Genomic DNA, 12,725 nt, shown 5'->3' on the forward strand with positions numbered 1-12,725 from the left:
ACCTCTTGAATGTTCTGAAATCCAATACATGGGAACTCACAGGGTCCCAGAAGTAGGTAAGCAGTTCCCACTATCAGCCGACCGACAAGACTGCACATCTCAGGTAAGGTCACAAACGATCTATAACAGCATCACATCAGGAGGTTGTTTCCAGGGTCAAGAGATAGCACAACCAAAAGAACACATGCACTTCATGCTGGAAGCCTTAAGATGAATCCCATCCCAGAGCTCTGCCAGATATAACTGCAGGCCCCTGAGCACTGAAGAGTCAGGCTCACCTGACTCCCCTCTAGGGTGCCCTGGATGAGACTCAGCCTAGTTCAGGGTTGGAGGCATCTCTGCAGCTTGTTGATCTCTTTTGAGATTTATTTATGAGTCTTTGAATCATGACTGGTTAATGAGCTTATATGGCACCAGGGGCAGTTGGGATCACCAGACTCCCAGAAGCACAGGGAGATGGGGGAGGTAGCCCATCTCAACTTTTTGAGAGCCTGAAAATTTCAAGACCCCTCCTTTTCAGCCCCGATCTTCCCCTCTGAGTGGTACTACTTCTTGGCATCTACCCTCAAAACACAAAAACTTTAGTTCAAAAGAACATGCGCACACCTAAATTCAGAGCCAGGACTTTTAAAGCACTGTGTTTGGGGGCTGGAGCAATAGTACAGAGGCTAGCATGCTTGCCTTACACTTGACAGGCCAAAGTGCCCAAAGAGAGCCCTAGCATATGAAAACCTCCACACTCCAATGTCCACCATGTTCATGGCCGGAATCCATAGGCTTGGAACAAGCCTCATCCAGGAATGAATCTGCTGAAAAACTCAGGTATGAAGATTTTGTGATTGAAAACTCCTGGCTCTCATAGAGTTTAGGATGGGCAACCTCCCCCTACCTCTCTGTTCTTCCAGGAGCCTGGCAGTCACACCCATGAACAGCCTCTCGTGCCATATAAGCTCATTAACCAGCCATGATCCTGATTCATAAATAAATCTTGAAAGAGAACAACAAGCTGCAGAGATGCTTCTGGACTACAAAGTAACTATCCAGTGAAAAATTTAACTCCAGCTCTATCACCCCATTTAAAATTTTAGAAATCCTAGAGCACAAGGCCTCGAATGTGACATCTCAAACTCTACACCATTGATATTCTAGTACACCACATTGGGTAGGATATAAAGTAGAAGGCAACCAATCTCAATTAAGAAAATATTAACACACAAGGCTTAACCTGTAATAACACATTAGTAATCTCTTATGCAAGGGCTTAATGGCTCTGGAGTGAGATACAACAATCTTCACACTTTTCTAAGGAAATCTTTCTTGATCATTTATAGTGAATTATTCATACCAAGCAGTATAAAATCAGAGGGACTGATATTGGGGCAGGCTTGGGGGGTGTTTGGGAAAACTGGAAATAGTGGTGGTGAGAGGGTGCGATGGCCATGGGATTGGTGTTGATATAGTGAATGCAATAAATCATCGTGAACAACTATATAACAATAAAAAGTTAATTAAAAGTAAAAGGAAAGGGTCTTTGGGGCATTGGAGGAAGGAAGCAAGCACTCCAGTGATGGGTGTGGTGAGATGGGTGGTTGGGATAATATAGACACAAAACCATCATTAACAAGTCGTGTCAATCTTGGTACCTCAGTAAAGAGGAAAGCTAACATGCCTCCCCTGGGGTCAAGGTCAGGCGTCTCTGCACTGTACCAGTTTCCTAGGACCTGTGGCCCACAGACAGTGCTGTCTTTCATTGTGGCCTCAGTTTCTCTTCTCCTTTCTAAACTCAGAGGGTCAAGGTGAAGAGCAAATGTGGTGGGTAGGGAGGAAGCCTGTCTAAGTTTGTGCTTACCCAATGTGAATGTTTAACCTTCCCTGGAGGGGGGGCATCCTGTTCCCTTCTTGCTCCAAAATGGAATGCGGGGGTGTTGATCACACAAACTGCAGGAAGGCTAGAATGGCTCAAAGAATAGGACACGGAATTCTAAACCCCCCTCCCCGGAGCCCCTTTCTTCTAGCGTTCCACTGATGGGAGAGAGGCCCAGGCCCACCCATGTCCAAGGAGAGAAGAACCCCAAGCCCCTTCATTCTCCTCCCTGAGGGTGCGGTCCTGGCTCATGACCCTCACCTCAAAGAGGCCACAGGCATGCGGCAAGGCTCAGGGACCTCGTTCCACCTGGCAAGGAAATGGCCAGTACATGGTCAGTTTTATGTGCAGGGTCAGGGTCTGCGGGGTCAGGGTCTGCGGTGGCAGGCGCGCAGACTCGGGGAGTGAGATACTCAAAGACCGGCTGGGAGGGAGGCGAGAAGCGTGATATTGAAGGGAGCAGGTAGGTAGGTAGGGCTGAGTGTCCAGCTTTTCAAAACAAATCTCTCCAGGAGCCGGTCAGAAAGGACAGTGATTTGAATTCCCGGCCCAGGGTTGGGGTAAAGACAGAGCCGGTTTAGGGGTCGGGTCGCTAAGGCCTGTGCCCTGTGCGCCCCGGGCGCAAGCACGCGGGTCCCTCCAGCGCGCCCCGGAGCGTCCGCTGGGCCCGGCACGCACGTGGTGCGGGGCGGCCGGCGGGTTCCTCCCCACTGAAGTCATGGACTTGGCGCGCAAACGTGGCTCCAGCCAGAAAGAAAGAAAAAAAAAAGGTGGGGGGAAGCAGCGCACAATGTGTTTCTTGTTAGAAACTCACAAACCGGGGCCTCGGGTTTTGCTTTTGGTGCCGCGTTCTAATCTGAGCTGCAGCGCGATCTGCGGACAGCCCGCCCTTGGCGCTGTGGCTGGCTGCAGATTCCCACGGACGCCAGGCGCAGCGCTCGGGCGCCGGGGCAAGCGGCGGGCGGCTGGGGGCGGGGGTCCCCCGCCGTGACCCGAGCTCCCCGCATTAGTGGGGACCCCCGCGACGCGCGCCTCGGGGCGGTGCAGACTCCGCGACGCCAGCCCCGCGGCCGCCAGCTAGCGGGCGGCCGCGAGGATTGTTTTCCAAGCCCTTATCTCTCTCGCTCAAGTTAATTTTCTTTCTTTTCTTTTTTTCCTTCGAATTTGGTGACCAGAACAAAAGTCACAGGGGAGGAAAAAAAAAAATCCTTTGTGAAAGCTCTCAAAAAAAAAAAAAAAAGAAAGAAAGAAAGAAAAAAGCACACAAACCCGCGGCCACAAATCGGGGCACTTCACTGCATTTGTAACTAAATATTTTGCGGTGCTTGCTTAGTTCAATCGGCCCCTCCGCCAAGCTTCCCAAACTTTGCGTTCTTTGAACGGAGCTGAAAGGTGATCTCGCGACCAGCATCAGAGGGTGGAAAGCAATTGGATTTAGCACGGCGTTTGCTCCGGCGCTCCGGAGAGCTCCGGGCAAACAGAATCGCGCGCGAATCCTAGAAGGAATTAGAGCCGGGATCGTGGCAAGGCGGGGGAGGAAGGACTGTTAAGCCATTGTAGTAGCTACAGCTCTTTGTTAATGCAATTTATTAGCTGTGTGCGACTAGAAGTAGAAGAGGTTAGGCAGGTCTTCAAAAAATACCCAAAGGGAGAAAAATAAACATCCCCTTGTTTGCTTTTTGTGGCTTTGCTCATTTTCTTTCCCTCTCGTCGCCCCTCATCTAAGGCTGCTTCTAAACCCAAATTCGGTTATCTGGTTTCAGAGTTAGGGCTCCCTCTTGCCAAGGTATTAAATAAACAAAGTAAAGCAAAAAAAAAAAAAAACACCCAACTTGAATCCTTATGTAATCCAGATGCTGTTTCCTCGAAAACCACCACACAAGCTCAGCTAAACCAGATAACAGGATCGAGAGCAGTCGCCCCCCGCCCCTTATTCACTGCCCCTCCCCCGCCGTGCCCCCCAAATTAGGGCCAACAGAGGACATCCACGTTCAGGAACTCTCCAAGACAGACGATAAATAATTGCAGCTAACACTCGACACTGCAGATGGGCACCCTCGAGGGACCCGGATGCCATAAACCGTCCGGGAATGTTGGCATCTGGTTCTTAAAATGGAACTTTCCCTAGAGATAAAAATCGGGGACTGGGAAGGCTTCAGCGTCCGCGGGGCCGACTTGCAAGTCTCTGGCCTCTCCAAGTGGAGTTGAAGTCGCAGCTTTAGAAAAAGGCGAAGTCGCCCCGGCTTTGTAGTGGTAATGAGGGCCCGGACGCGGCTCGGCGGGCGCGCCGGGGCTTCCAAGCCGCGGGATCCGCGGCACCGCCTCCCGCCGGCCTGCGCGCAGGGAGCAGAGAGGGACAATTGGGAGGGGTGACGGGGGCCGGGGAAACTGACTTTTTTCTTTCCTTTCCCCCCCCTCCCCGCTTCTTCTTTTTTTAAAAAGTGCAACCTCCAAGAGTTCTGACAAAGGCAGGGAACTGGGGACTGGGTTTGGGGTGGGGGCTTCCTCAAAGGCGATTTTAGGAATCCGCCCGCAAAGTTATCCCCGAGACCTCGAGGATCAGCTGAGACAGTGACCTCGCCGTCCGCCCGAGTCACGCGCCAGTCCCACCCTGAACGCCTCCGTGGCAAAAACAAACAGACAAAACCCCACAAAACAACGGCAAAAACCTTTTGCTTTGGCAACTTCCAAGCCACATTTATCTTCCTTCTTGCAAGAGGAAGATTTCTTTCTTTTTTTTTTTCCCCCTCTCCGTGCATTTTATTTTCCACCTTCTTCTCCTTCTGACTCCCCTTTTCTTTTCCTTTTCGGTGCTCCTTCCTTTCCACCTCCCCCCCACCCCCCCCCCACCCCGCCCCAAATCTCTCGAAACTTAAGACGTGCAGCGGCTGCAGGTGCGCGCGGGCCGGGCGGCCCGGCCAGGGCGAGCCCGGGACGGCCGGGCCTCGCAGGCATTGATCAGCTGGGCGCGCGCGCTGAGTGACGGCGCGGTTGCCATGGCAGCCGCCTGAGCGGCGCCGCGAGGACAAGGCTGCAGGGCGGCGTGAATGGGCGGCGTCACGCGCCTGGCGCCAGAGAGTCTGCTCCGGGGCTCGGGCTCCGGCCCCGCCGCGGCCTGGCCCGCGCGCCGCCGCCGCCGCTGCCGCTGCCAATTCATCACCTGTCAGGGATCACTCGAGGGGTCACGGGAGGAATGGACACAGCTGTGAGAACAAAACCGGGGGGGAAGAAAGGCGAACGCTTGCAATTGCGCCAGATGTGCAAGGAGGACCTTGAGACGATTTCCCCCCCCCCCCCGCCGCCCCCGCTCCACCCCACTCCTCCTGCACGCCCCCCTCCTCCACCACCACCACCTCCACCCCCTGCCGGTTGCATCACGCGGGGATTGCAAAGGCAGCGTTGGCTGGCCCGGCGCGCCCTGCCCGGAGCTGCTTCTGATTACAGCGAGGGGGGCTCGGAGCGCTGCGAGCTGTCGGCCCGGCCTGGGATGCAGAGAAACTGAGCGAGTGAGTCAGTGCGCTCTGGAATCAGGTCATTGAAACTTCCAGGGCAGACTTGTGGCTTTAAATTGGGGAGTAGGGGGTGGAGGGGGGAGAGAGACAGCAGTGGGTAGCCTGGGTCAACACCGCCGCTCCCCCGCCCCCCCAAACCTTCACACCTTCCCATCACCCGCGGATCTACAGATTCTGGCCCTTTCTGCAGCTGGGACCATTTGAATTTTAGAGGCCTCAAACGCAAAACTCCACTGAGCCTCCAAGTGACTTTTTTTTTTTTTTTAAAGATTGTGACCCACCCTGAACGTTTTCCAACACCCATCTTCCCTCACAGAAAAAATTTAAATCTCGCACTGGGTTGCTGCGTTAGGTAAACTAGCACCCCCCTTAAAAAAGCAGAAAGCAAATATTAGTTTATCCAGTCTTACAATTCCCTGGCAGTGATCTTTGAATGTAACGTAGGACTGGGTATCTTGCCAATTGAGTCAACTTCTACACAGTGAGGCAGGCTGGACTCTGACATGGCAACTAAAGAAAGAAACACCAGAAGACTTTCACCATATTTAGCAATTGTACTACATCAGGGGACAGAAATGATCATGGGAGGAGGCATTGTCTTAATCAACTTAGTAAGTGTGCAAAGTGATCCTGCACAACACTCGTGATGAGCAGTCCAGAGCCTGACTGTGGGATAATGAGGCTGGCACGGATGTACACATACGGTGTCCTTGGAAAAAGCTAGGAATGCGTCAGTATCACAGAGCTGCAATGTCCAAGAATCACAAGTAATAATTTGAGAATCCCAAAGATGTTTGTTTACATTGGCTATTATTGTAAAATAGTCAAAGTATAACATCATGAACCAAAATAGTGTCAAAACAAAATCTGTTCCACTGTGGCACGTATGTGACAGAAACACATGCACACAGAGTACATCAAAAGGCTCGAACCGTGGGGTACTGGGGTATGAAATCATTCCCAGACTTCGTATCTGCAGAGGTTGTTAATTGAACATTGTCAGGAATAAAGTTGCAGGCAGCCTTTGTGGCCTGAGATCTGTGCGGAACAGGAAACCTTCCGCCTCCATCCTCCGAACTCAAGTGGCTGAATTTCCTGAAAGTGACATGCACCTTATCGCAATCAAAGCTCTCACCGGAGAAGCCCTGGGGCAGGCACCTGGCTGCAGTCAGTGTCATAGAATGGGCTGGCCACCAGCTGAGAAATTAATCATTAATTGAAGGGGAAAAAAAGTGCTTCCCCATTATTGAACTTTGGGTTCTGCCGGCTTCCTCTTTCTAAAATGCAAAGGTGGGGAGGATAAAGACACAAAGTTAACAAGTGATTTGGAAACATTAAGTTTTCTGGGATTTTCCGCTTTATTGTATTCTAGTGAAAAATGACGATGAAAACACAACTTGCTTCGCTCTTTAGTGAAGCTAGAATAATGTGTGAATGAACTGAAAGGTATTTGAGTCAATAGCTGGGAAAAATTTTAATTAGACTGCAGAAATGGGTTCTTAGAGATTTAGAGGTGGGGGAGGGAAAAAGGAAAATAGGAAGCTGATTCAATTCTAGTGCTGAAATTATTCCAAACCCAGAATCTACATGACAGATTTTCTCTTTTATAATATGAAGATGTCCATCAGTGACTAGGGCCACCTACCTCTCATGAAACTTCGAAAATGCTGCAGGTGATGGAATGTGACGCCAGAAATTACGACTAGCACATCATTAATCACGTTACTTTGCTATTTAGCTGCAGGGCTCAGACAGGCAGCTTTTCAAGGGCAAGACATGCAAATAAAGTTTCAATATGCAAAACATCCTCATAATTTCGGATTAATAGGTCATTAAAAGGGCTCTGTCCTGGCCTAGAATTGGAACGTAGAAAGGACCCGACTTCTCAAAGCAATTCAAGAGACCAGCGACCAGGTAGGACGCAGCTCCCAGGAAGTGTGCATTTTCCAGCGTTTACAATAAAGCCTCCAGCAGTGTCGCTCTCGGGTGAAAGATCCCACACTAACCCGCCTCAATGTGGACTGGAGGTAGAGCGGCGCGCGCGCGCGCGCGCGCGTGTGTGTGTGTATGTGTGTGTGTGTGTGTGTGTGTGTAGGCACGCGCGCGCATTACGCATGTATGGCTTTTCCTTATCCGAATTTTCAAGGCAAACTTTTTTCAAGGTAAATATGTGTGTTCTTTCTCGATGACATTCCGTAGCTCCTAGTAAACTCGGGCGTTCGTGCTGCTGTGCAGAACTGGCCCGTGTCGCTGTGATTTAAGGGCTGTTGAAAGCTCCAAGCAAGGTGTGCAAGGCTTCTCCGGTCACAGCGTAGGGCGAGGGTTTGGCCTCGCCCTGGAAATTAGAATTCAGATGCACATGAGAGGTCCAGGTCCCCCGCTCCCCGACCCCGAACCTCCCGCCCCGCCCCTCCCCGCCTTTACTCCCCGGGTCCTCTCCCGCCCCGCGCTTACTGTACTCTATTTACCACCCCAGCTGGGCTCGCGCCCGCCCCGCCCACGCCGCGGAGATTGGCTGCAAACGCGGAAGCACCTAGCGCTCGTGCCGGCCAATCGGGGAGCCGACTCGACCTAATGGACAGGTCGCCTTCCACCAATGGAGATGCAGTCGAGCTGGATCGTAGGGCCCCGGCAAGTGAGGATAAAAGCCGCCCCGCCGGGCTCCCGGCTTCATTCTGAGCCGAGCCCAGTGCCGCACGCAGGAAGCTCCGCAGGCGGCGGCGGCGGCCTGAGCTCCAGGGCAAGCCTGCTCCTCCTATTCCCTGTCTCTGCATCCCCGCGGTCAGAATGAAAGCTTTCAGTCCAGTGAGGTCCGTTAGGAAAAATAGTCTCTCGGACCACAGCCTGGGCATCTCCCGGAGCAAAACCCCGGTGGACGACCCCATGAGCCTTCTGTACAATATGAACGACTGCTACTCCAAGCTCAAGGAGCTGGTGCCCAGCATCCCTCAGAACAAGAAGGTGAGCAAGATGGAAATCCTGCAGCACGTCATCGACTACATCTTGGACCTGCAGATCGCTCTGGACTCGCACCCTACCATCGTCAGCCTGCACCACCAGCGACCCGGGCAGAGCCAGACGTCCAGGACGCCGCTGACTACCCTAAACACGGACATCAGCATCCTGTCCTTGCAGGTAGGACTTGCAGCCCATGCCCCCTCTCCTTGCTGCGTACCCCAGTGACCGCCGGGGCTGTCGCAGATCCATTGTCAGGACCACCTTAGTTGGTGACTTAGCGATGAGCTAATTAACTTTATTTTCTTACAAGTCTGCTGGAAATTGAGACTTGCTTGCATTTGCTGATAAGTTCTGACATATTAATGCATTGTCGCTGAGCCTGAGTTGTCATATAAACGTGCTTAATGGAACTTGCTGTTGTGTGACTACTTTAATTGGAAGAAAAAGGGAAGAAAAAGAGCCTCTTCTTCTTAAGATTGTCTAACATCGTTCCTTTTATCTCTCTTCTCTCGCAGGCTTCTGAATTCCCTTCTGAGTTAATGTCAAATGACAGCAAAGCGCTCTGTGGCTGAGTAGATGGTGAGTGTTTGCTTGTGCTCCCTTCTGTAAAGTGCCTCTTGGAGAGAGGGATCGAGAGAGAGAGAGAGAGAGAGAGAGAGAGAGAGAGAGAGAGAGAGAGAGAGAGAGAGAGAGAGAGAGACTGTGTGGTTGGTTCATTTTTGTGTGGAAGGCTAGTTGTGTATCTAAAATGCTGGATTTAGTAAATAAATGTGTACCTGTATTACACATAGTACACTGTCCACGACGTGTGCTAAAGGGGCTTCTAGTTCTGATTACCCAAGATCACAGTACATTTTTCCTCTTTAAAAAAAAAAAAAAAAGATGCCAGTCACTTACTATGAAGGTGGTGCAAGGAAATGTGTATGGGCTTCTGTGCGCATGTAATAGCCTGGCTTTCTACAATTGCTTTGGTACTATGAGGTACTAACCTCAGTGTAATTAATCTTATCGCTACAAATTCCACAGGGATCCTCCTTCCCTAAAACTACAGCCCTATGAGATTCGGCTAGCTGAGCTTTGCTCCCCTGTGCCTCAGACCCTGTGATGTGGGATTCTGGACTTCCCTATCTGTTAACTAAAAGGGCTGTTTTCAATCAAATAATTGTTATAAGAAGCAGACTGGCGCCTGTGAGCACTGCCGTGGAGATCCAAATAGGAGATTGCGTTGGGAAGTTTTTTCCCTGGAGTCTTTGCTGTCTGAATGTTTAATTTGTGCTGTTGAGGCCAGGGTGTGTGTCGCATCTGGACACCAGGGTTTGCCCAGTCTTTGAGTGTCTGGTTAAATGTTCAAATCGGGGCTTCCTTCTGGCCAGTGTGCCTTCCTCTGCCCAGGTTACGCTCTCCTAATCATGCCTTTTTCTCCTGATCTCTTGCAGGTGTTTACGACTTCTCTTTGCACAACAACAATAGAACTACAGCATCTTTTATGGCGCTGAACTTATTTTTCAAGCATATCACAAGGCAGACAACAAGTCGAATGGACCTTAAAACAAAAAAGGAAAGAAAACGAAGTCATCATCTTTCCCCAGGGTGTTTGGACCTGGACTCTGATATTAGCTATTTATGAAAAAAGACTTTTAAATGCCCTTTCTGCAGTTGGAAGGTTTTCTTTATATACTATTCCCACCATGGGGAGCGAAATCGTTAAAATCACAAGGAATTGCCCAATTTAAGCAGACTTTGCCTTTTTTTAAAGGTGGAGCGTGAATACCAGAAGGATCCAGTATTCAGTAACTTAAATGAAGTCTTTTGGTCAGAAATTACCTTTTTGACACGCCTACTGAATGCTGTGTGTATATTTATATATAAATATATATATATATATATTGAGTGAAACCTTGTGAACTCTTTAATTAGAGTTTTCTTGTATAGTGGCAGAGATGTCTATTTCTGCAAAGTGTAATGATGTACTTATTCCTGCTAAACTTTTTATAAAAGTTTAGTTGTAAATTTAACCCTTTTATACAAAATAAATCCAAGTGTGTTTATTGAATGGTGATTGCCTGCTTTATTTCAGAGACCCAGTGCTTTGATTTTTATTATGTCATGTTATAACTGAACCCAAATAAAGACGTTCGAAATTTATGTAGACTGTATAAAATGATAATAAAACATGTCTGAAGTCAACATCTGAGTGCCGAATGGTTTTTAAGATCTCTTTCTCCTATACCTCTTGTATTAACTCCTCCACTCTCTCTTCTGCAGAACTTGGCGGCGCGCAGAAAGTTTCCACAGATGTGGACTCAGCCTAGCATTTAGAGGACAAGGGCTGCCCCTGTTGCATTTGGGGAAAAGTCGGGGGAGGGGGTGGGCGGGGGTGGTGAGAGGCTCGAAAGAGAATGTTTCCTTACAGCCCACCCGCGCTTGAGGGATGCTGAAAGATGAGTCTTATGAGAGTTCGAGTTCGATCGTTCCTTTTTGTATGAATGTGGAGTCTGGGGGTTATTCAACTTCTGTGGAGTAAATGAAATAGATCCTTCCTAGAGAAAAAACTCCCTGCAGTGGGGACCTGATGGAAGATTCAGGAGAAGGGCGAGAAGACCCATTGTGTGGCTCTCTGGGGCCACTGAAGCCAAAAGCCCCGAGTTCGCCCCGCCACGGGCTGGGCACTTACTCCTCCACCTGTAGCGCACCAGCTGCGGTCTGCCTGGCCCAGTTTCCTAGGCAGGTGCCCTTCACTCTTGACTGCACCCCAGGACTGCCCCGAGGGGGGAGGAGAAGAGTGCAGAGAAAGACGTTTCGAAAGCCACCGAGAAAGTGAGAAGGAGCGTTCTGGCGCCCGCGCCCTCCCGCGTCTTGGGCCCCTGCGGCGAAACGCCGGGTTCCTCCTGGGGACGGTGTCCGAAGCGCCCGTGGAGTCCCCAGCCCAGCAAGCCCGTTCCCGGCGCCGCGAGGCCCCGGAGGTGGGGAGGGCGGTTCTGGAAGGCTGGTCCGAGGTGGCTGGGAGCTGCGGAAGGAAGTGCGGGGGAGGGGAAGGCGGCGGGTGCGGCGGTGTGTCTCACCTGGGGCCACTTTCTCAGGCCCAGCCCCAGCAGGTGTGTGGGTGGCGCCACCGAGTCTGCCCCTGCGGGCGCTTCCCGGCCGGGACCCGGAATCGATCCCCGCTGAGCACCGGCCAGGGCGTGGAGCGGCGCCCCAGGCACCCCTCCAAGCGCGCCAGCTTCTCGGGACCGCCCCCCCCCCCGGGTGGGGGGTACCGCGTACCCCAATCCTCCACCTCCCCGGATACACCCCACCCCCCGCACCCCTCCGTGCCGAGCCCCGTAGGTGAGCACGTGCTGTGCCCAGACGCTGCCCTTCCCGCCCCGCCCCCAGGTTACCGGATTGTCAACCAGATCACCCCCACCCCGCCCCCTCCTCCCGAAGGAAGTGGGCTCGGGCCGCGCACCAGCATGCGGGGTTGGGGGATGGGGGGAGGGATGTCCCAACGGAGGCCACCCGCCCTTGAGACCTGTCACCTGACGTCCGGGCCACCTGTCGCCAGCCCGCCCAGCGCTCTGCACCGCAGGCGCAGGGCAGAAGCGTGGAGACAGTTCACTGTCCCCTGTGGGCACAGAAAGCGACTCCGGGGACCCTCCTGCCCCTGCTGACCCCAGCGCGCGGGGCGTCTGCTAGGAGAGATCGCGGGGGTCTGACCCCTCTACAAGGGTCTTCTGCAAAAGCTCCAGATTTTCCCCGCTGCTGACTCTGCTGGTGGGCCGGGGCCCCTTCACGCCTCAGCACGGGGGCCGACGGCTCAGTTGGGATCAGGACCCGGGGCGGCTGCAGCGTCGCGGGCAAGCGGCTCGGTTTGAAGCGCGGACTTTTTTGGGGCTGAGCCGGAACTGAGTGCGAGGGTCCTGCCGGTGGAGGCCGCGCGCCACCTGCTGGCTGCTCTGAGAATGGCGGCTCGCGAGCGGCGATCGCTGGAGCCTGGGATGGACCATCAACAAATGTCCTAGGGGAGAAAATGCTTTTTGAAGAGTGAATGATGGTGACCGCAGGGGTGGCTCTGTGGTGGAGTGTACGCTTTGCATGTACGAGGCATGGGTTCAAATCCCCCCCGTGTGCACACAGACACACACAAGAAATAAGACTTTCCTGGTATGTACACAGTAAAATTCACGTGAGTCTATTTTGGGTGCCTCACCCGAGATGCTCTGGGCTTTCTCCTGGTTCTGTGCTCCGGGGTCACCCCAGATTGTGCTCGGGGGACCATATGGAATGCCAGAAATCAAACCCATGACCGGCTGCGATAAAGACAAGCATCCTACCGGCTGTACCATCTCCCTAGCCCCCAGATAAGTATCTCATCTCATCTTTACTACTGACTAGTTTAGGTACGATCACTT

The 12,725-nt window shown here is 52.2% G+C and overlaps 1 protein-coding gene across 1 annotated transcript; it reads left to right on the forward strand.

Annotated features, from left to right (window-relative positions):
* The first annotated feature begins 7,998 nt into the window (after positions 1-7,998).
* On the forward strand, positions 7,999-10,521 carry ID2 (inhibitor of DNA binding 2). Its single transcript, XM_004609373.2, has 3 exons — positions 7,999-8,511; positions 8,850-8,913; positions 9,771-10,521. The coding sequence occupies exons 1-2, from the start codon at positions 8,164-8,166 to the stop codon at positions 8,904-8,906; spliced, it is 405 nt and encodes a 134-aa protein (XP_004609430.1). The 5' UTR covers positions 7,999-8,163; the 3' UTR covers positions 8,907-8,913; positions 9,771-10,521.
* The last annotated feature ends 2,204 nt before the right edge of the window (positions 10,522-12,725 follow it).

This window comes from Sorex araneus, chromosome X, assembly GCF_027595985.1.
Source record: "Sorex araneus isolate mSorAra2 chromosome X, mSorAra2.pri, whole genome shotgun sequence".
NCBI lineage: Eukaryota > Metazoa > Chordata > Mammalia > Eulipotyphla > Soricidae > Sorex > Sorex araneus.

Bases quoted from the DNA above. Each gene is read 5' to 3' on its own strand.
- ID2 (XM_004609373.2), top strand. From the start codon at position 8,164: ATGAAAGCTTTCAGTCCAGTGAGGTCCGTTAGGAAAAATAGTCTCTCG. The intron at 8,512-8,849 runs GTAGGACTTGCA...CTTCTCTCGCAG, and splicing joins TCAGCATCCTGTCCTTGCAG to GCTTCTGAATTCCCTTCTGA.